This window comes from Macadamia integrifolia, chromosome 8, assembly GCF_013358625.1.
Source record: "Macadamia integrifolia cultivar HAES 741 chromosome 8, SCU_Mint_v3, whole genome shotgun sequence".
NCBI lineage: Eukaryota > Viridiplantae > Streptophyta > Magnoliopsida > Proteales > Proteaceae > Macadamia > Macadamia integrifolia.
Window position 1 is genome coordinate 6449532 of NC_056564.1, and position 23461 is coordinate 6472992.

Sequence of the window (23461 nt, forward strand, 5' to 3'; positions counted from 1 at the left end):
AATTATATCATATTCCATTTATATGACTTCTGTGTTGCATATAAGCATTATTATATAAATTGTCATTGCTATATATATATATATATACTGCACTCCTAGGATGCCTAAGCAATGCCCATATGAGCACCTTGTTGCCTAAACGCCTCTCTCCAATGCCTTGGGTTGCCTGGTCGCCTTGATAAATGTGCTGTACAGAACATATTGAGCAATATTGGCCAAATGGGAAAAGTTCAGTGAAATTCAGTTCATAATCCAAGTTGTTTAAAGTTTCAGTTGAAAATAAGGAAAAGCTACGCTAATGGTTGTAACTGATCTCATTAGGTTATACTTCCCTTGGACTCTTTTTTTATTCTTTTCCCTTTCTTCACCCCCAAAACTGATCTTCTTAACCTTTAAATGGTAATAAATTCTGTGCTTATACCCAAACACCTTAATGTGATACAGACTAGGGCAGCGTGCACATGCCAGTCATGCAACTAAAGTGCATTGTTGGCCTACCCAAGATTTTTCCCTTTAGAGGTGAGAGTGCCTTCCAAGAAGGCAAAAGTAGATGAGAAGCCAGAAAAGCAGAAACTCAGAAACCGCCATATCTTTCTCCCAGCATTACTTAGTCGTTTGCATTATCAGCTTAACACTTGGACAAAATCCCAAAGAAAAGGTCACGGAACATCGGACCATCAACTGTGAGCCCCAAAAACAATAGCAACAACAGTGACGATAAATTCCCCTTTCCCGTTCAGTTTCATGTGAAAGCACAACCAGACTGTCTCACCTCTTCTTTTCTCGAACTTCTCAGGAATCCAATTATGCATGATACAGCAACTAGGAAAAGCAATAAAAATAAAGAATTGAGTTTCAGAACTGGAGAAAACGCAGCACACCTGGAACTGAGTCAGTGTCCAGAGTTCCTGACAGCACACACTGCATTTCATTGTTCATGGAAGGTGGTGGACCTATGCTGAGAAAGACAGATCCCCAAACTATCTATGAAACTCAAACATGAAACCTTGCTGCAAAGGTTCCCTACCATTGAGAACTATTCCTGCAAGTTCAAAACTTGCAACTGAGGCACTTGTGTGCCCTCTGCTGTCTATGAAGTAGTTCCTTGCTGGCACCAAGGATTCAAGTCTACCATATAGTCATAAACCCCAAACTGAGCAACCTCAGATATGCCACTAGGGAGTTGCTGTCATAATCTAATGGTAAACTAGCTCTGCCAGGGAGGTTAATGTAGGGCATGCTGGCAAGGACTGAAGTGTTGCAAGACACTTGCTAATTGTTATCCATGAACAAGAGAGAGATGTTATTTGAATGGACAAAAGTAACCTCAACTCATTATACTTGGTGGTTTGTATTATAATGTAAAATATAAATTAAATGGAGGGAAATTTTCAAAGTAAAATTGGACAAAAAAGGTGAAACTGCTTTTTTATGGAAGTTGTTTTCCCTAAACGAAGAATACCATGAAGAAAAGTTTTCCAAGGATAGTCCTAGTCTGTAGTACTTTGAAAAACAACAATTGTGGTTTTCTTAGACTGTTCGAATGTTTGTTATTTGATTAATTGATTTTGAGCAGTAAGATAATGTGCTAGTTTTTTCTTTTCAGTACACACTGAAAAATCTGCAGTTTGCCTTGACGGTTGAACCAGAGAATGCAAAGACAGCGCAGAAGCTATCATGGGCTCAGAATCAGCAAAAGGGAAATCTCCCCACTATACCTTCAACAATTGAGGAAGAGTTGGAGACCAATCCTTTTATGCGTGTTGATCTACCAGAGCTGCGGGTACTTTCCAAAAGTGCCTTCCTTCCCAAAGCATAGTATGCAGTCATGCCAACCAATATAATGGATTTAGAGCTCTGATGAAGCTTTATTATTGTGGCATACTTATTTTTTAAGGGGGGCTAATTTTCCTTGATGGCTATCATGGCATGGACCATCTTTTGTGAGCCACATGTAGGGCTGAGCTCTGTAAACGAACCACTGGGTGTACACCCCATGGATTAGTCACATGTCAAATTTCGAATCCCCGCTTAACGATATGAACCACCATGCTTGAGCTTTAAGGATTGGATTATAAATGTCCCAAAACCTTTTGAAGAAAAGTTGGCTTTCAGCCATTACTTACATAGCAAGCCCCCAAAATTTGAACACCAATTGAGTTGACACCTGTCAAATATTGGGGCCATTAAGAGAAGCCTCTATTAACTGGACCATTTAAAGATTTTCCCATTTTTACAACTGGGAAGACAATTGCCTTCATGTAAAAGAGTCTTTCTCTCTCTCTCTCTCTCTCTCTCTCTCTCATGTTGACAACATACTTGTCTGACCACCTGAATGCTGATCTCTTCTTTTTTCCTTCAAATGTTAATTTAGTATACTAGGGTGTGTTCTGTATATTCTAATGGACTACCAATTTATTGTGATCATGTATGATTTTTTGTCAAACAAATCTGGCTGAGATCACATAGAACATGATGTAATATTATTTTTATTTTGCAGACTAGAGTTGGTTGCCACTCTTCTGTTGAAACCATTCAGGAAATAAGGCGTCGCAAAGACCATTGGAGGGGCTGATGAGGAAAGGTCTGCTACCATTGTATCACTCTCTTCTGTAACCGCCCGTTGTGGTGTTTGCACAAAGGAAACTGGGGTGTGTGTGTGTGTGAGAGAGAGAGAGAGAGTATCCTATTGCAGTTTTATACATTTGAAGAATGATAAACAGTGTAAAACCAGTGTGATCTAAGCCATAAAGACACTACTTGTTACTAGAAACGGAGTTTACAACTTTTATGATCCTCTTGGTAGGTTGTCGAATGTCATGTTATGGTGAAAGGTGAACGGATGAACTCCTGGAATAATTAATGCCAAGGCCTTTCTTTTTTTTTTTTTTTCTGATGAACAATAAATCCCACCTCTTCCATTAATCTTCTCTGATGATCGATGTGGAAAATCCAGAGTTGAAATAAATCAAATCACTGATGACTCGCCAAAAGTCAAAATGAACAGAAATGATCACATTTGGCTTAAGAATTGTTTAAGGCAATGATTAACAAAAAAATGAATTCAATGAATACCCTGAGTTTACAACAAGCATTACAGACATCATGAGTGACGACCACAAGTACAACAGATATTCTGTCTCTTCTTTTTCTTTTTTCCATTGGGAAAAGAATAGAAAAATCACAAAGAAAGAAAAAATTCAAAAGAATCATTTGAGGACTCACCAGCAAGTTTCATCAGTCCCTGCCTTCAATGATTGACAAAATCAATATGTATTGAGGGAACGAGATACCACTGAGAAGGAAAGGAGAGTAATGATCCTCTTATCACGCAGTTTTTGCTGGCTTCATCCCACTGGAATTGAAAGAAAAGACACTAGCTAGCTACAAGGAGAGTAATGATCCTCTTATCGCCCAGTTTTTGCTGGCTTTGTCTCACTGGAATTGAAAGGAAAGACACTAGCGACTACCAGAAGTAATGATCCTCTATCACTCTTGCCCTCGCATTCGCCCTGGCCCTTGCCCCTGCCCCTGCCCCTGCCCCTGCCCTCGCCCTTGTCCTCGCCCTCGCCCTCGCCCTCGCCCAGATCCCGCAGCTGCATTCTGCAATGCATTGAACACAAGATATCAAGATAAAGATCTCTCTCGGTGGGAGTAACAAATAGAATCTTCAAGGACATGGTTCACATACAGCAAATGAACTCAATAGTTAACTGATTATATTACCAATCACATGCACGTGAGTGTGTGTGAGAGAGAGAGAGAGAACTAAATACCACAGGAGGTCTAAGCCGGTCTTGGACAATCTCTACTGCACGTCTCAGCCTTGAATCGACAACATTGATAGGAAACTCAGCCTCAACCAAGACGTGGAATGGATCATTCAGGTGTTCACAGCCGGGTAATCTCCTTAGACGCTCCTCCTTGCAGACAAAAGAAGAAAAGAATACTCAGAACACTGATTGCAAAATAATGAACGGTAAATCCAAGCTCAAGAGCTTAGTTCCTTTCTTTGAGAAATCATATTACAGTTTTCAAGTTGGCCTCAAACGAGTCATTAAAATGGTTTCATAGTATCACAGTTTTCATAAAAATACCTCCCATGGATTCCTTATTGAACCTCTTCCTCTAAGATGCAAACGGCAGCCTGTAAAAGCTTCCAACTGTTTTAATGCAGAGCAATCGTTGCCCAGAAGCCACCCAACCAAATTGTACTAATAGTCATAAAAGAAATGAAGAAATTCAATAATGTTATGCTATTTTCTATATAACAAATAACAATCTTCCGTGATAAAGAATCAAGATTCAGTGATCTAAGAATCACATCCAGACAATACTTACATTTGGATATCTATCTAGTGGAATTTCCACGCTCACATACTTCGTCACAATATGAATATTGGGGCTTACTGGTACCCCTCGCCAGCTCCTTGACATCCCCTGCAGCCCACCTAATCCCTGTTATGGATGAAACTGATGTCTTAGTTTCACAGTTAACTCAGGATAGTAACTGGGACACAAAAAAAAAAAAAAAAAAAGAGGATTTAAAATACATGCTATGAAGGGATGAGACACAGGTTTCCCCTTTCAAACTTCTTTTACAACACATAATTGGAGTAAAAGAATTAGGCAAAAGGATCTCCGGTTGGATCACCCAGGATGGGTGGCATACCTAATAATGCTACATGGAAAGATGATGTGGCAATTCTGACTGTTGGATGTCAAGGGAATGGTCTGCATTAGCCAAGTGTCAAATTTCAGACACAAATTCAATCATTTTTACTCCTATGTGATGCCATACCCTCCCTTTTATGTCCTGTGCATCCTCTTGGTGGTTCTGGACCTTTCAATACTTTGTTTACCACTTGGCCAACTCAGATTGAGCTAAAACTTGACATGTGAGCAGGGGGCGTTGGAACCTACCTGTCCAACAAAATTTCAGCCCCGTATAAACTGTTACATGGCACAAATAACTCCCAACCAGCTAACCTTAGCTGGCAGCCCAACCAGAGAACCAGATAATTAGATGCATAAGCCTACAACTTTTTGTCCAAAACATAAAACAGACAACTGAAACTGATCAACGCAGGAATGGAAGGGAGATAATGAAACATCTTAAGACGAAGGAAGCACCCCTCCCCCAACCCAATATGATCATATCTGATCTCATAGCATTGTTATTTCCCATGAAATTTACTGACAGTCACCAAAAGGCTGTCAACAGAACCACATACTTGAACAAAAAGAACCTCCAATACGGTCTACTATTACAGCAACAAACTCAGCCTTATCCCAACTTAATGGGGTCGGCTACATGGATCCATACAAACAAAATAGGAAGAAAAGTCCAAACAGAAAAGGGGGAAGGAAAAGATGAGAGTATTAACATGAACCTTAAAAACTTGTTGCCTCTTGCAGCCACTGGTAGAACAACATGAATTTGACCATTTTTATTTTATCTTTTATGGATTTGTCACTCATCCATCTCAACATCCTCATGTTGGACTTACTTTACTTATTTTCAGTTTGTTTATCATCACTTATTTTATTTATGTGTAGTTTCTAACTTTTTATATAGGCCAACAATAAGTTCCAAATGGCATCATGGTCCTATATCTTGATTGTTAGTGAAATTTGTTGAAACAACACCCCAAAGCACATTTGCATCTCATCCACTTCGCTCTAATTCTGTGTGCAACATCTTCTTCAATGTCTTCTTCATATATGATTAAATGTAAGTGTCAAAAATTATCAATCCCGATGTATCTCCCTAATCCTAAGTTGTGGCATTACCAAGTTCTCTTTTTATTTCCTCCAAGAAGTTGCTTCTTGTAAGCCGTCCATGGAAAAACAAAGGGAACCCCTGCATCAGATTCTCCACTGGACTGCTTACACATCCGAATTTTGTTCCTACTTCAGTGCCACTCCCCAACCTTTTATGAACTACAAGTGACAAATCAGTACAACTCCAGAAAGACCACTACCCCCCTTTCTATTGTCACTTCCAGAACTTGATATTATAAGCTTTTATCTAGGAAAATAGGAAGTAATATACTTGTATTTTATATTACCAATAATATCACAAAAAAAAAAAAAATCCAATGAAATCTGCTTTACTTTGTCTTCCAGCTATTTCTGATGCCGTAATACAACCTAAACCCAACTACTTGGGATCACCCACATGAATCCAACACAGTTATTCCACTCCAAATAAGGTAATCTCCCATTTAATTATTGAATAATCAATAACACCCAACTAAAATACAAACAAACAACTGCTCGTAATAGCCCAGCCCTCATATCATTAAGATCATTTTACAGGTTTCACATTAACTGCATTCTACTCATATTACGAAATAAGGTTTTTCCTCGATAAAATTCAAAATGAAACTGTGGCCTGAAAGCTCCTGTACTGGAACTTCTCAATTGGTTGGTCACTCTGGCAGGGATATGGGGAGAAAAAACAATTGCAGGATGTTTGTCAGGAAATTTAAGAAAAAAAACATCAGGCAGCCAATCATTCCCTTTTATAAATTAACAAGAACTGAACATTCTGAAATGATTTACCACGGTTATATTCATGGTCAGTTGAGGATGACAGAGCCATGACTTTCAAATGTATATTATATTCCTGTAACAAAAATGTCCAAGTAACTCCACCATTGCCTTCTGTATTGCCAATCCCAAGCCCAGGTTAAAGAGGAGAGTTGGTGTGCCAGGTTGGCAGCCGGCACACAAAAAATTACAAAACTGACATAAGTTAAATATGAAAGTATATACCGAAAATGAATTGAGAAAAAGTGATGAGAAAAGATATGGATGGCTTTGGGTTAACAACAAACATGGCTTTAAATATAGTTGAATGTTGAATCAGGATCTCTGTAGCCAAACCCATTTAGTTGGGAAAGGCTTAATTAGTTGAGTTCAGCTGAGTGTAACAAAAATGTTCAGGTCTACCCTACAGACTTTAAATTATTGGTACACACATCCAATCATCAAATAAGGAACAAAGAAAGAGAAAAAAAAAAAAAAAAAAAAACATACACAGGAGGCAACCATTTACCTGATGCTGGAGGTCATTCCTGATATTTAAATCTGTTCCTATGACATTTGGCATGAGGTTTGAAGAAGTCATGGGCCTTGGGCTTCCATGCTGCGAACTGTCACGGATCATAGCAGAGACCTTGCCAATCTCTGTCAACATAAAAGGGTCCTGAAAACATAAGAAGCATTCTTGTTTTTTCCAGCAAATAAGAATTGACCCAAAAAAAAAAAAGCTTCGAAAAAAGGAAACAAGCATAAGTAATAAAGTTAAAAAAAACTGGGAGGAGTTATTGAAGTTGCCTATAAGGCCAGTCAAACTAGTTAACCAAATAAATAAAGCAAGGCTAGAACTGCATTTGCAATAGTCCTACTCCTCCAATTCGAGGAAGCATGGTTCCCTTGATTGAGTTGATTCCAATTGTCAATGGTTGTACTGAAACAATTCATGCTCACAAACTCATCGAGTGTAGAAAGGCTCAATTAGGAGAGTACAAACTATGAATATGTGTGAATTCCAGGTTCTGGAACAAGTGAAAACCAGAAATTTACAGCTCTAGAAGGATCATTCTTGTAGCTTTAGAGCATCAATTGACCCAAATGTCACGACTATGGATTCTCTAACCCGCAGTTAACTTACATTCTACTTTTGTATGCATTCCAGATCCTAAACCAACTCTACTGCTAATTATTGCTTCGGACAGTAATTGATATGCACAACCATGCGTGGAAAGTTTTCACTATTCACTGCTATAATTCTTAGTTGCTCTCCTTTCAAATGCTTGCAATAAATAATATGTAACAATCTGGTCCATATGCAAAATTACCAGATTGGTGCCATCCTAGCAAATTCATTCAAATGCAATACAGTTTCTGAATTTACCTCTCATCAGCTATGCAACCTAAGATTATTGGTTAATCTAAACAAGCATAATACTCTTTTTTTTATTGGGTATCAACAAGTATAATACTCTATGGCTACCAATCATAATAAAAAATGTTCTTGTTCCTGAACATCATTCAAGTTTCATATTACTACTTTGTACTATCTGTAAGTCTGTAAGTACTTCGTCTTCTTTTTGAGGTGGGGATGTTGATATTGAATAGAAACACTGATTCTTCTACTAATGACAAGCACCAAAAGACAAATACCAAGCTATTCTCACTTCCATTGCCAGCAAAACCCTACTACAGAGCAAAACAAACCTTGAAATCAAAAGATTCTAAATAATAATTTAATGCAGGATCTTCTTAATTCTGCAGTCGCACTTATGCCCAGAAAGAACAGAAAATGAGTACTGGTACATGGATATGAGAACAGTCAAAGCAAGCAGCCAGGTTCAGTGAGGATGAAACATACTAAACCGATCTAAGTTTTAGTTTCTAGCCACACAGAAACAGCATTCATGGACCGAGTGATTGCAGTTAATCAAAACAAAACACCAAAGATTGATATACCCAATAGTATCAAGAAAACATAGATCCAAAACCTACTGGAAGTCTGTAATATCCATAAAGATACCAACCTAGATTCAGAAGTCGGCTACATATTGGAAGAATCTCCATGAAAGGTTGAAGACTCTGCTGCTCTTCTAGCAGCTCTGCCAAGTACTGACTAGAGGGAAACAATGATGCCCATAATTCAAGAACAGCCAAAATCAACAAAATAATTAGAAAATAAAGAAAGGTTCACGAAAACAAGATACGGAGATTCTTAACTCGCAAAGAATTGAACGCAGCAAAGATAGCAGGGCATGACAATACTACCAACTATCTGGGTAGGTATCTATACCTCATGTCCACCGTGTTCCTTATCTGCGGGGGAACAATGCTTGCAGTTGGTGAATTCTGAGTATACGACGAACCGGACATCTTTCTTTAGATTATAGAAAAGGGTTTTCGTTCATCTGCAGAGTGTAACAGGAAAAAAGGGAATTGGAAAGCTCTATTGAGTTGCAGAAAGGAGAAGTTTGGAGTTACGAGACACAATGTCGAAAGCTCTATTGAGTTGCAGAAATGAGAAGGGGGAAGGTTTGCTCCCTCTCTTAACGTGCCCGCCGTGAATGAAAATATATGAAGATTTAAAAAAAGAATGAAACAGAAATCCTAATTATTATAATAAGATTTCCTCTGTGGAACGAGTACATTTTTTGGCTCCTTTCATGGGGTGTGTGGGTTTTTGCTACTGACATAGATGAGATATTGAGCTTTAAGCTTCTGAATTTAAACCCTTTTCCCTCTTCTTTTAATGGTAATCAAGAACCAAGAATCAAAAAGTTGTGTAACTAACTAACTGCCAGAAATTTACAGAGAATCTGTTTACAGAAGAACACAGGAAAGGGAAAACCCAAGATAGTCGCTTGATCTTAGTTGGATTTTTGGAATAAGTTTTGAAATTTCGGGGCTTCTCCATTGAAAACTCAGAGACCATTAACCCTTTCTCCTTAAATTTATACATATTTCCTCTTTTAACATCGATAGCTTTGCCAGTCTGCCAAACCCATATGGTGAGATCATCAATGGCTGTCGTTTTCCTAGTTCATAAGACTCTGTTTACTGTGTACCAAGAGTGATTTTTTTTTTTTTTTTGGGTGTGGAGCCCTCTCCTCTCTCAGTTACATGCATCATAGCAATAGGGTGCAATGGACGGAAGAGGACAATCCCTTTCTGGCCTTCCCATCTTGTTCTTCAAGACTTCGAACCCTTTTTAGGTGAATGTTGATGAGAAGATTGAAGAGATACCATCAACCTATAATCTCCTTTCTTCATCTTCTACTACTGTGATAAATATATATATATATATATATATATATGCTGTTGCCCTTGAATTGAAGCATTAATTGATTACTTGTCGGTTCTGATGAGAAATTAGAGTTGAGAAGGTTGGGTGGGCAACTGGGCATCCATCCCTCCTCAGTCCTTCCTCAGTCCTTCCTCCTTCTGTCTTCTCTCTCTCCTCTCCCTCTCCCTCTCCCTCTCTCTCTCTCCTTTTTCTTTCCCTGTTGAACATGTGACTTCGACGCTTGAAAGAGAAAGATAAAGTACCATGAACTGTATTACTGCAAGAACCCATAAACAGCAAGAGCCCACCTTAACCGGATCATTTGGCACTCATCACTATTCCCAAGTCCCAACAACCATTGTAGGCTTGTAGTTCGTAGATGGGGACACATTTCTTGTGTAAGGCTTTTAGGATTAGTATATATTTATAGGGGAAAAGAACCCTGCCAGTAAGGGAAGACCCATACACAGTCCCTAAAAATAGGGGCAGTGGCATCTCTCTGCAATGTAGGACCGGGTAACGTTATTTTCTCCATATATTATTGTGTATATATAGCTATCAGAGAAGTTATTGATGATTTTGAACCTAATTTTTGGATTTGCCTTATCTTCCTTATTGACATCCTAAGCTTAGAGGCTTACAGCTAATCCAGAGATTTCCCTAATTTCCATTGGCCATGTTTGGTTGTCAAGAACTTAAAAAAAAAAATTGAAAATAGATAAACGTATAAATCAATCATTATACAGATATTTAGAGATTGATTCAAGTGTTGATCTCTCTCCTCCAATTCAAATATTTATTTAATTTTTTTATTTATTTCTTGACAACCAAACATAACCTTAATGAATCTAATTTAAAATAGAAAGTAAGAAGGTGAGTGTTTATACATAACCCATATGTTCAACTAAACCATAATAGGAATTTCAAACAACAATATCATTCATTCATAGTGGAATCCTTCTTACACACATTGTTTGGTAATGACAATGGATTCTAACCTGCCAACCACCTACCCACTCTAAGGTTTCCATCCATATCATTCAATTAAAAGGGAATCCTTACACTCTGTCCAATGTAAAAATAGATAGAGATGTGAGTCTGTGCTTGTGGTGATGCACTGAACCTTTCTACCTTAAGTGGAGTGGGTGAATTCAGGCATTGGATTCCTTTAGCCAGCCCTCTGCCATTTAACTGAACTGAATAATATAACAATGGGTTGTGTCAACATATTGCAGTCCAAAATGATTGTTTCAAGACAATAACGTGAAGATTTGACATAAAAAGGGGGGTGGGGGAAACACTTTGAGATTCTGAACCCTCCTTCCCCCACCCACCCTACAAAAGAAAGGCTTTTGAGATTCCCAATTTTCATTAATTCCAGCACACGTTGGGGGTTTGGGGGTTTTTTCTTCCAAAAAGATGATCAATGTATGCTAATTTTTAATTAGTGACATTTCTGTAATTTTTATTATCTACGAAAAAACTTGTTTCAGAACAAGCTTTATCAAACGCCAGAATTGTTCTTGTTCTGAAATCATTTCTAAAACAGGTTAACCAAACACTGTTTTTCTATTTAAAACAGAATTTTGACACAAAAATTGAAAACCCTTTTTTTAACATGAAACATAATTTCTGGAACAAAATGACTACCAAACGAGCCTTATCTTTAAGAAGAGTTTTTTTTTCCTCCCGTAAAATTGTTGACATCTAGCAGCAATATTTGTCACAAGGCAGCTAAATTGATGTTCCAAACTTTTGGACACCTTGTTACAATAAATTCTATTCATGTCTAACTCCAATGGAGTAGCTTAATTGGCAATAAAAGATCATGCCTAAGGATGCAGAAATCCTTAAGCCAATCTAGCATGTGAAATCTGACAAATGGTCTATCTAGATCATCCATCGTCTAACCAATGGTTGCAAATTATCATTCGTTCTACCATATAGCAAAATTTGGAGAACGTCAAGAAGAACTTATCTTAATGGGATGATGATTTTGCAAAATTGTTTATTCATAAAAAAGATTATCTCAAGTTAATTGGTCACCCAATTAGTGATCCAATACGTGGATACATATACCAGGTCCTCCTAACCACTCGATCATTAATTGATCACCCAATTAATTAGAGAGGTGTGAATCCCTTTCTTCTTGTTTAGTTTTTTTTTTTTTTTCTTTGAAAAGTTTCTTCTTCTTCTTGTTTAGTTAACCTCATTAAAATTTGTCTCTTTTTTTTTTTCTAATCACGTTCATCATGTTGGCCATATATATAATCATGATTATCCTCTCCTCCACCTCTTCTTATTCTTTTCAATTTTTTTTTTTTTTGGGGGGGTGGGGTGGGGGGGTTAATTACACTGTCATCCCCTGTAGTTTGCCATATTGTTATAACCATCCCTTGCATTTTTTAAAATTACTCTGTACCCCCTACAGTTGACAGTCTTCCAACTCCGTTTGAGAGTGTAGGGGATACAGTATAATTGTTAGTTCTGCAAGGGATAATTATAACTTCAAAGTAAACGGCAGGGGAGGATAGTGTAATTAACATATATATATTTTTTTTTACTAATGAGGTTGTGTGGCCACTGTGCATTGGACAAAGCCTTTTAAGGGAATTACCAGATCGGGTCGGCCAATCCAGATTGGATCGCTCCACTTGGCCTGACCCACAGTACTTCGATCAAGAATGGTTTGAGAATTGTATTGGTCAACTTCGATTCAAATCAGTAGTTTCAGAATACCGATCCGATCTCAATGTGATCTATTCGATTCCGACTCTCTTATCCCCGGTTCATGCTTCCAATCAAAATCATGTCATATATAATCTAAACCCTTTAAGAAAGAATAGCGATGGGGAAATAAAAATTAGAGAAAATTGCATTACCACCCTCTGAACTTTGGTCTTTATTCAACGTCACCCCCTGAACTTTTCGAAACGTCAAAGCCACCCCTTAAAAATTCAAAAAATTTCAAATCAGTCCCTGCCGTTAGCCAACCATGTTAAATGAATGAAAACATGTTAGTTTTTTATAATATACCCAAAATACCCCCACCTATTATGAGAGGACAATATTGTCCTCTCTTTCATTTCTTCTTCTAAACCCATCTCCCATCTCCCATCTCCCATCTCCCATCTCACTCCTCACTCACTCGGTCGAACAAGAAGAAGAAGAAGACGGTAACCTGGAACTCGATTGTGCCCTCCGGCATGCGAACCTCTCCCAAATTGAGTTGAATCCTTCAACATAATCATGTTATAAACTTCCACACCTTCATTAACATTCAATTCTTTCACCTGCGGATGAGCACTCTTGGAATGTTTTGTTTCCTCCTCGATCACGTTTTTTTTAAAATAATGTTTAAATGGACCGAATAATTCGGTTTAATTCGGATTCGGTCCGAATTATTCGAGAATTATATTCATTTTTGAAAAATTCGCGAATTTTAAAGAATTTTATTTTTAATTCGGATTCGGTCCGAATTTTTGATAAAATTCTTTAAAATTCGGTTTGGCCGAATAATTCGCGAATTATTCGGCCGAATTGCTAACTATGGCGGTCCCATACTGCTTCCTTCACTCCTTCGACCTCATCTACCACCACCATCATTGCCACCTTGTTTTATGCTTTACTACCGCCGCTGTTGCTATCAATGCCACTACTGCTTCCAATCGGTTGTAGCATTGAGTGAATTAGTGGTTGCAATATTGCGTACCTTCTTCTAGTTATCAAATCCAATCAAGTGTGCATCATCTTCTTCATCATAATCGGCATCTTCATGTTTTCCATCATCGCAAATGCAATTGCCATCGTCGATCTTCCATTTCTTGAAGGGCTTATTACTGTTTCTGTAGTCTGACGAGGCAGACATAGCAGTAGAAGCAGAGATTGGTGAGCCACATTGCCCTTTGTCCAAGTTTGGCTTGGTGAAGAGTCAACACCACCACCGCCACAGCCTCCAAAAATTACTTTATGTGGGAGCTTCGGTCGCAACTTCAGCTTATTCTCTTTCTTATCCTTTTTGTTTTTGTCTTCGTCATCCTCGTAGAAGTCATTGTGGTGGGTAGGTTTGCAGTGAAGGAGAATGTGGTGCAGCTCAATTTGGGTGGCTTCTCAAGCATACTCTGCCGGAGGTCGGCATGGTGGAATCCTAAATGCCCAAGAAGAATAAACCGAAACCTACATACCTTGGGAGAGGTTCACATGCCAGTCAACTTTCTACCTGAAAATCGCACTCCGGAGGGCATGATCAAGTTGCAGGTTACCGTATTCTTCTTCTTCTTGTTCGACCAAGTGAGTGAGGAGTGAGATGGGAGATGGGAGATGGGTTTAGAAGAAGAAATGAAAGAGAGGGCAATATTGTCCTCTCACAATAGGTGGGGGTATTTTGGGTATATTGTAAGAAACTAACAGGTTTTCATTCATTTAACACGGTCGACTAACGACAGGGATCAATTTGAAATTTTTTGAATTTTTAGGCGGTGGCTTTGACGTTTCGAAAAGTCCAAGGGTGACATTGAATAAGGGCCAAAGTTCATGGGGTGACAATGCAATTTTCTCTAAAAATTATATTCCCGAGTCCAGGTAGATGATTAACCGACTTGACTCACGAATCCGAAGAAAAGATTTGAATTTTAGTCGTCATTTTTATTTTCTTGGCATCCAAACATATCCGGAAGGCTAGAATTTTCTTTTCGGGGAAAATCTCCAATGACAACCGAAGGATAAAGCAGAACAGCAAAACCTATATTATCGTAAGCGATTGAAAACCCGTCTCCAGTATTACTTTCTCCAATTATCTCTGCGGTAGCATCTGATCTGCAAAATGAAGCTCTTCTGGTTGGAAGCTGTTCTTCCGCTAGGAATCATTGCAGGAATGCTTTGTGTAGCGGGAAATGTTCAGTATTACATCCACAAAGCTGCTCATGGCAGGGTAAAGATGATATCAACTTCCCCCTCATCGTTAATAACCGAATTTTAGCTATACTTTTTTTTTTTTTTTTTTTAACCTTCCATGTATTTTTTTCGTGATTTTTCTCTGCGATATCTTGCAGCCGAAGCACATCGGTAACGATGTCTGGGACGTGGCCATGGAGAGGAGGGACAAGAAGATCGTGGAGATGTTATCTGCTGCTCAAAATTAGGTCAGATTTTGTTTATGGCTTCTTTTAATGTTTCATTTCGATTGATTATTTATGTTGGTTTTTCCTTCCCCCAGCCCCGCGGTTTCCTTCTGCTAGATTTAGAATAGGGTTTTCGATGGTCCATTGTAATACTAATAGGGTTTTCGATAATTCATTGTAACATTCTGTGAGGATCTACCTGCCTCTGTGTGCGTGCGCGAGAGTATGTTTTAGATATTGGAATCCGATAAATCTTGACTTCGATTGGAGGGTGTACCGCTAATCTTTGGTACCTTGTTACGATTTTCGTTGAAGTTTAATTTTCAATTGCGTTCATATTGGGTTTCTATCTGAGTGTTTTTCCCAGGTCCTTTTTAATGTGGTCCAATTGTTCACGCTGGGTTTTGATTGATTTTTGCTTATTGTGCTTCCCAACGTAGTTTCAGTTTTCCTGTTGATTGGGACTTAGAATTTTAGTTTCCTATATCAAGTTCCATGTGGGTGGATTAGAATTCAATCTTGTGGAGAGCAGATACTCAGTTCTCAATTAGTGCAAGTATCTGTTCTTTGCAAATGCTGAAGGACCTGAACCTGAGTAGCAGCCCTGCACTATTACTGCTTTTCATACCTCAAATCCTCTCTTGCTTGAACCATTGATGTATAATTATGTTTTCATCAACATTCTTTATGGCATGCATTATTTCATTTAACAGAGGCCCTCATATTTTTCTGTATTAACAATTCCTTTACTTGTTAATGCATCTAATGGTTGGCCTATAATCTCTGTTGGTTCCCTTTGACTTGGCTTGAAACGGTTCCATATGCTTTGAAGATTAATTAGGCAACTACATGTTTTGTTGAAATCTGATCTTTTTTTTTTTTTTTATCAGTTTTTAAAATTTAGGCAGTAGATGGTATATCTTTAGTGATGAATGAGAGTACGACAATGTTGGGAAATTTCACATCTCAGGTTTTTCACTTCCAGTTATCTTCCCCTTGGTTTTTTAAGTCTGATTTATCTAGAGCTCAGTGCCAGGTCGTCTGATGACAATGGAGAGTATGATAATGTTGGGGGATTTCACATCTTCTAATGTTATTGTTCCTAGTCATTTTTCCCTTGATTATTGAAGTCTGATGAATTTAAGCTCATTTCAGGTATTCAGTTAGGTTCCTGGATCCTGGTTAGAGGATGTCAGCCTATACTGCTTCCATAAAGAGGAAAGACTTTGGGCTCATGCTCTTTTGAGATTAGTAAGCCTCAAGACAAATTAGGTATTATTGATGTAATCATTGTTAGTGAAATTGACATAATGTAAAAGAAGCTGAGAATAATTTGAGCTTATTGCTGTTTTGTCCTTGGGGAAGAATTCACGATGTTGGAAGTTTTGAAAATTCTACGACTGTTGAGTTCTTTTTCATATGATCACCCCTTCCCCTGGGGAAGGAAAGAAAAGGTCTACAAGCACCATATTTGTATATATGAGTTCATGAAACCATTAGATATTGATCACATTGGGTGGTTCCTTGATGTAGACCTGATGTTATGTTCTATGAGGGTGGTGTGTTTTGTCTGATTGAATGGGAATCTGGGCTAGATTCAAGAGCTGATACAAGGGATGATGGGATGTTGAACACTAATGCCTAATGGTTAAATAATAGTAGTGATAGGGGACTAGTTCAATAAATGGGTGTAGTAGCTGAATGCTGTGTATTATGGTTAGTGTATCTTGCTCTTAAGATCCAGACTTCATAGCTTATCAGCTGCAAGTATAAATCTGAAATCATGCATAGGACTTCGAACTGAGATAATGGCTCCCACTGTAGATCCCATTAAGAGGCAAAAAATAATTCTGCACTAAAAAATACTTTGATTTCATTGAATTAACATATTCTGTAGCAACTTTCTTATCCATGTTTTTAGAGCTATAAAACAGCTACTAAATCTATACTAACTTGGACTCCTAAGAAATTATATAAAAATGACTATTCTTTTCGCTTTTTCCCCCGCAAGAGTAGAAGCTTATTATGTATCATGGACCAGCTCTTAGCATTTTAAAAGAAGATTTATGAGTATTCCTACAAGTCTCTTCTTCTTCTAGCCTTCAATATCATGTTTGCGGCTTATTTTAAATCTTGTAATGCCTTTTGTTGATATAAAGTAGGTCTAGAAGCAAATCAAGCAAGATGAGCAAATTTTGGCATGGATTCCTTGGTGAACACCTAGGTTATGATGACAACTGCTAGCACAGTTAGTTGGTGCCTTGCCAATATAGTGCAAGCTCCCAGGAGGCCGAGGGTTTGTCTCTCCTGTCTTCATTGCGTGCATAAAAAAGGCACCCCTCTTACTCCCTCTAACTCCCTTCCCAAACGATGTAGAAGTAGGATGACTGGGAAAAAAAAAACCCTCGTAAGTTGTCCAGAGGATCCGTCTCCTGGGCATTTTTTATAACAATGCTCGAGCTTCCTGCCACCATGCCTAACCTGTGTTTTTATTATCCCTTCTACTCTGTTCTTCCACAATTCTGGATAAGTCTATTTCACGTTCTCTTTTTATTTTTTTGATCTCCTATTTGGAAGCTTTTTAAACCTTAGAACCCTACTTTTTATCCACACTCCGTACATGTCTTATAAAACCCTTCAAGTCCAGTCTCTACATAATTAGTTTCAAGTTTTTTTTTTCCCCCCATAACATCAGATTATGTAACCGGGTGCTTTCAAATGAAGAACTTATTACCAATCCCACACCCTTGAAGGAGAAGTCTTGCCCTTGTTTTTCTATTCCTAAAAAATAGAAGAAGAAACCTCAAAGAAAGAAAAATAAATTAATTTGCAAACATTGCCTGCGAAGAGCTCGATGTAAGCAAGCAAGAGCTGTTTACTCAGGATATGACATCCCAATCACCTCCACCACCGGAAACACCTTTATAAAACAACCCAATCCTTGTTGTGGAGAACTTGTATGCCAGGTGATTGAAAAAAGCAAACCAAATTTGGCAGCCATAAATCTGGGAAACTGGTAAAAGACTTGGAGGTCATCCAAATATCAGAGAGTGATGAAGATGATGCGGATTCGCATCATTCGCTACTATGTGATGAAATCCATCTCCTATATGGGGATGATGTGGTAAGAGACCTTGGTCCTTAAGCTTCGTATGGTGTTGATGATAAAGACATCGAAAGCAACTATACTCGGGGGTATATAAATTATTTGTAACCTCTTTTGTATATCCAATGTCAGATTACCATCCTCTTGCTACATTAAGGATAAATGTGTAATTTATTTGTGAACTTCTAATATCCTGCTGAACCAGAACAAGGTTGGGACTCGGTTCATCTTGGTCTAAATGGCCAGACAGGTTAGGTTCAATCTTGAATCTGCATCAATTCCCCCGGTGTTGAGAAAAACTCACCCTCGAGTTTTGTAAAATGGGAGAATCAACACCACTCAATCAATGTCCACAAGCATCGGCCTTGATGGGGCAATGATCCAGCCCATCTGACAATCAACCATCACGATATCCTGTACATGATATCTCTCTTATTAGAATCTGATTGTGGGGTTTCGCATATGCAATTGGATCGTCAATCAATTCCTTAACTTCAATCTTGATCGGAACGTTTACTTCATCTTGATCGCAACTTTCACTGTCCACTTTTTTTGCCACCTTTGAACTGCCTCTGAAGCTTTTATATGTTTGACAACTCATCACAAAAGCGGTCAGTATTATGAACAAACTTTCGACAACCTGTCTTGAGAACAAGAGTCTTTGTTTGGAGATCATGATCAAACACCACTCAATCAATGTCCACAAGCATCGGCCTTGATGGGGCGATGATCCAGCCCATCTCACAATCAACCATCACGATATCCTGTACATGATATCTCTCTGATTAGAATCTGATTGTGGGGTTTCACATATGCAATTGGATCGTCAGTCAATTCCTTAACTTCAATCTTGATCAGAACGTTTACTTCATCTTGATTGCAACTTTCATTGTCCACGTTTTTTGCCACCTTTGATCTGCCTCTGAAGCTTCTATATGTTTGGCAACTCATCACAGAAGCGGTCAGTATTATCAACAAACTTTCGACAACCTGTCTTGAGAACAAGAGTCTTTGTTTGGAGATCATGAAGTCCCGCTTGCAGACTTCCGTGAAGTGTATGGATTTTATCAATAATCAAATGGAGTGACATCAACTTCCATAATGTAGCCTCAGTTTCAGCTCTGATACCAAATTGGTGGCGATCCTCGGGTTCATAAACCTATTGGAATCACTTATGGGCCCACACAAAGAGTAGAAAGTTCACATCAAAGGATTAGTGGCAAAGCACTAATAAATTGAATTTTATAAGCATGATGGAATTGTAATCAAAAGGGGAAAATCTTAAATGGGCTAATGCCAGAATGAGAGATTTGCTGGAACTCAGAAAAGACCAGTATGATGGGACTGATTCTTTGGTCAAATGGTCAATTTAATTAGATCGGAATCCAATGGTCGGATCTGGAGTTTCAAAGGGGCTTAAAATGTAGCAGGTAGTCCCAAAATAGAAACTCAAATTCAAATACTGTAGTGAGACTCTCAAAGTAGAAACTTAAGCCCAAAAAATAAACAGAATTCAAATTTGGTGACTCAGAATTTTAGAAAGCAGAATAGAAATCAAACTCAGAAACATATTTGAAATTATAACTGGAACAAAATAGAAAGTGACCATTTATCTGGTTTAGAAACTGAAGTCGCAGACTGCAGTAACAACAGATGGACTTAGAAAATATGCAGATATGGAAATAGAAACTTCAGGAATTTAGAAATTGTAACTGAACCCTGTTTAATAACTGCAATAGCAGAACTTCAGAAACAGCACACACATGCCTCACTAGAACTAGTGGCTGATGTTCCAATAGGATCTCAGAACCAACTGTGTGACGTAGAGTTCAGAAACTGATCTTAATGACTGAAGAAAAAGAAGAGAGAAAAAAAAATGTAGAAGATAAAAGAATAGAAGAAATGATATGATAGGCCTCTCACCTAACTGTGGAGAAGGAATTCCACCAACTCCAACCTTGGTATCCCACCGAGGTTCTCTACGACATCCCACAGTAGAGCAGTTTTGAATCCCACAAAATCATGATCCATCTCTCACAGAACTCACAAGGTCAGGACTAATCTTTTTTCTCAAATAGTTGGTAATGGGTATGATCCCTTTCTCTATATTTGTAACTTCATGGAATCAAGTAAAATAGGAAACCCCTATGTATGGTAGGGGGAATCCCGTACTACTAAAGCCTCACTTCATAATAGAAGCTATTCTAGAACTACAAAATAGAAACTAACTATTTAATCCTGTATAAGACTTAAACTCCCTAATATTTGGGCTTGGGGAGAAACACCTTGCTTGTAGAAACCCCTTCTTGCAACATTCAGCGTTCCATTGGGTTCCTAAAAATTGGCAAAGAAGAGGTGAAAAGAAGGCCCCGAGAGGACAGTTCAAATGGAGGATGGAGAATGATAAGGAGTACAGCACAATCCATCAGAGGTATCTGCCTCTTTTCTTATTTTTCCTTTTCCTTTTCCTTTTCCTGAAAGTCTTTGTGTTTTCTTTTCTTCCCCCCCCCCCCCCCCCGGCAGCAGACATTTGATTGAGATCTCAACAAACCTTTTCAAAATCGGGGTAGGGGTAGGATCAAGTTGAGAAACCAAACCGAAGAGAGTCTGAAGAAGCGTAGCCCATGAGTGCATCTTGGTAGATGCAGAGATGGGGGAGGGTGAGGGGGATTCAGAGGTGGGGGCAGAGAACAAGGGCAATTTAGGGATTTAAAATTAGCATGGGAGAAAGAGAAGAGAAAGTTTGCTTTTCTGGAGGGGAATCAGAAAAGAAAATTTTTTGGGCAGGGGAGTTGAGTAAGTATGGGTTCAGTATAGGGGAGTGATAGAAATTTTCCTTTTTCTTATTGGAACTATGCTAGGAAAATTATAACTCCTTTGCAGCCTCTTTCAATTTATTGAATCACAACTTGGCCTCTTAGGTTTTCTCTCCCTCCATTTTCTTCTCAAATGGAAACCCTATTTTGCACTTCTATTGTTCTCTTTCTTTCTTAGAGTGAAACCTAATCTTTTGATGTTTCCCCTGAAAAATCTAATTGCCCCTCTCCATCTCCTTTTGTTATTATTTTGTTTAAAATCTGTAACTCACGTGGGGTGTGTGCCCCATGGATGAGGCATTAAAATGGCATGAGGCATGCGCCTCTCTTCACAATCATTTATGCTTCACAAGCATATAAATTTTCTGTATATGCTTCCTGGAGTCTTCTTGGTGCCTTTTCCTGAGGCATGCCTTGGACACTTTTGGAACATTTCTTAATCTTTAGGTTTTGGAGAGCTTGTAATTACTACATGGACTCTCTGCTTTGAAAATAATTAACTTGAGCTCTGAACTCTGAAGAGTTGTAAATCCATACTACCACTTTTAGTATTTTCAGAATTCACTTCCAGCCCTTTTGGGCCACTGTCCTGATCTTCATTTGATCATGATATTTGATCTCTTACCATTTGGAATGGTGGACATTACTTGTCTTTTTAAGATTACCAATGTACCTGTATTAAATTGGTATCTGGTTCACGAAGTGTAGTTCAATACATGATGAAATACTGCAGATCAGTGTACTGGTCTAAAAGTGGTTAACTGGAAATTTTAAAAAACAAATAAATTAATGGCACTCAATCATCCTACTGTCACTGAAGAAAGTTCTAGCAGATTATTGCGAGTGTTTCACAGGGCTAGAGTTCATTGTCTTTGAAGTTGGATACATTTTTAACCAAGGAGATCAAGGTGATTTTCCATGAGTTTACATAAGCTTTAAAATTGTTTGCATATGCACATTTTAGTTTCTTGTCCTTAATAATTCCTTTCATTTGTGGCTTGTTTCTTTCAATGCTGGCAAAGGCACATCCAATACAAGTGACAGACATAAAAGGAATTAAAACAGGAAAATAAAGATAGAAGAGACAACCAAAAATTAAAGAAAAGTCAGCACTGTGTAATTATTTGATTAGAGACGGTTTTTGCATCAGTCTCTCTGATATTGTAACACCCCTATACCTTGTTGGGCCCACTGATTAGAAGAAGATTCTCTTTGGGGTTGGGGAAGGGGTAGGAGTTCAAAGTTTGAACAAAAGAACTGTTGATCTGTACCTATTTACAGTTCCATTGACACAGAGGGGGTGAAATGACACCCCCACCCCTGTGAAATACAATAACCCCACTCCCTGTTGATTTCCCTGTTGATACTTATGTGTGCCCCCTCATTGGCCCCTGTACCAGGCCCCTGTGCTGGTGCAGGGGTCGCACAACCAGGGAGAGATCTTTTCCCCATAAATTATGTTTCACCAGAAACTGACCTTTTTCTTTCAGGAAAGAGGGTGAGATTTTGCTTAATTTGAAAAAAGATAAGAATCTAGTCAGCAGAGGATATATTGTTCGGTGGTGGTTATAAACTATCTAGAAAACGAGTAATTGACAGTAGAATAGAAGTGAATATTTTTGGCATCCTCATCTTCTCATCCATGCCAAATATTATAGCCAATGTATGAATTAAGCTTATGATATTATGTGGTAATGCAGGAGTATTGTCGTTGGAATCGTTTGATCTTTTGGAAGGGAATAAAGTGCACATGTTATCTGCAGGAGCTGCTGAATGGTTGCTTCAATTGCACCTATGATAAACTTTCCATCTCCTTTTATATTTTTTTGTGAGTATGAATATACATTGCTTTTAGAAAATCTAGGAGTTCTGTTTGTTGTGCCCCAAATACAAGTACTGAGGTTAATGTTTTAAATTTTAAGTATATTTGGTTTCTAGATGTTTCTAGACCATTCAGTCACTTCCCATGCTGGCTTTCGAGTGTTGTGGATTTTTATAATTTTTCCGAGTTTCTGAGAACTGGGTCACACACTGAAATTTAATTTGGTCATAATTATTCTCACTCAACAATTATTCCCTTTTACAGGTATTGAGAATAGTGACAAATTGATAAACCGACCCTTTTCTCAGTTTCAGTTTCATATATCTCAACCTGTGTATTGTGTAGGTACTTGAATTGGGTTGAACGTTTGGTAACTAAAAATCAGTCTATCAGTCTTAGGCCTTTATCCGTTCAGAGCCCTTTAATGTAAGCTTTTCCCAACTGTGGTAGTTGTTTAGGCTGTGACTTTAAGTGGGATGATGGTTTCTGTTTGGGGGGAGGCTGATAGGTATTATGTATTAAGTTTTATAATGTTTGGTTGTTGAGAGAGAGAGGTTAACGAAAGAGAAGGTATAGTTTAGACCAAAATTCTCTTTTACCTCTTGGTGTTCCATTTGCAAGGACAGAGGTGTTGTAACAAGCAAATGAAAAATAGTACAATGAACAGCTCATATCAGATATTTGGAGGGTCACACGTGTGATGCACCTCCTTTTTGCCTTTTGGCATCTACACGTGACCTTTCTACACTCCTCGTGTCTCCCTTCTGTACTCTT

The 23461-nt window shown here is 38.3% G+C and overlaps 3 protein-coding genes across 6 annotated transcripts in view; 2 read left to right on the top strand and 1 right to left on the bottom strand.

Moving 5' to 3' along the window:
- Nucleotides 1–2887, top strand: part of LOC122085618 (hydroxyacylglutathione hydrolase cytoplasmic) — an 8391-nt gene extending 5504 nt beyond the window's left edge. The window contains exons 6-7 of one of the 2 annotated variants that reach the window (XM_042654108.1): nucleotides 1607–1818; nucleotides 2501–2887. In XM_042654108.1, the coding sequence (XP_042510042.1) occupies nucleotides 1607–1818; nucleotide 2501 (213 nt within the window). In that variant the 3' untranslated portion in view covers nucleotides 2502–2887. The remainder of the gene's footprint in view (nucleotides 1–1606; nucleotides 1819–2500) is intronic. The other variant, XM_042654107.1, reaches the window with a different exon arrangement.
- Nucleotides 2888–3047: 160 nt separating this feature from the next.
- On the bottom strand, nucleotides 3048–10174 carry LOC122085617 (KH domain-containing protein At2g38610-like). Of its 2 annotated transcripts, none has more exons than XM_042654106.1 (7): nucleotides 8834–10174; nucleotides 8568–8652; nucleotides 7064–7194; nucleotides 4342–4458; nucleotides 4098–4214; nucleotides 3777–3923; nucleotides 3048–3603 (listed from the first exon to the last, which is right to left on the bottom strand). In XM_042654106.1, exons 2-7 carry the CDS (start codon nucleotides 8605–8607, stop codon nucleotides 3490–3492), a joined length of 666 nt encoding a protein of 221 aa, XP_042510040.1. In that variant the 5' UTR covers nucleotides 8608–8652; nucleotides 8834–10174; the 3' UTR covers nucleotides 3048–3489. The 2 variants fall into 2 exon arrangements, with proteins under 2 accessions (XP_042510040.1, XP_042510039.1); XM_042654105.1 differs by having other exon boundaries at nucleotides 8568–8656.
- A 4375-nt stretch (nucleotides 10175–14549) lies between these two features.
- On the top strand, nucleotides 14550–22825 carry LOC122085620 (NADH dehydrogenase [ubiquinone] 1 alpha subcomplex subunit 1). Of its 2 annotated transcripts, none has more exons than XM_042654111.1 (3): nucleotides 14550–14753; nucleotides 14875–14964; nucleotides 16099–22605. In XM_042654111.1, exons 1-2 carry the CDS (start codon nucleotides 14646–14648, stop codon nucleotides 14962–14964), a joined length of 198 nt encoding a protein of 65 aa, XP_042510045.1. In that variant the 5' UTR covers nucleotides 14550–14645; the 3' UTR covers nucleotides 16099–22605. The 2 variants fall into 2 exon arrangements, with proteins under 2 accessions (XP_042510045.1, XP_042510044.1); XM_042654110.1 differs by having other exon boundaries at nucleotides 14561–14753; nucleotides 22566–22825.
- The last annotated feature ends 636 nt before the right edge of the window (nucleotides 22826–23461 follow it).

Bases quoted from the DNA above. Each gene is read 5' to 3' on its own strand.
- LOC122085617 (XM_042654105.1), bottom strand. From the start codon at position 8,913: ATGTCCGGTTCGTCGTATACTCAGAATTCACCAACTGCAAGCATTGTT. The intron at 4,459-7,063 runs GTAAATGGTTGC...CATCCATAACAG, and splicing joins GGAATGACCTCCAGCATCAG to GGATTAGGTGGGCTGCAGGG. The intron at 3,924-4,097 runs GTATTTTTATGA...TTTGTCTGCAAG, and splicing joins CAATAAGGAATCCATGGGAG to GAGGAGCGTCTAAGGAGATT.
- LOC122085620 (XM_042654111.1), top strand. From the start codon at position 14,646: ATGAAGCTCTTCTGGTTGGAAGCTGTTCTTCCGCTAGGAATCATTGCA. The intron at 14,754-14,874 runs GTAAAGATGATA...GATATCTTGCAG, and splicing joins ACAAAGCTGCTCATGGCAGG to CCGAAGCACATCGGTAACGA.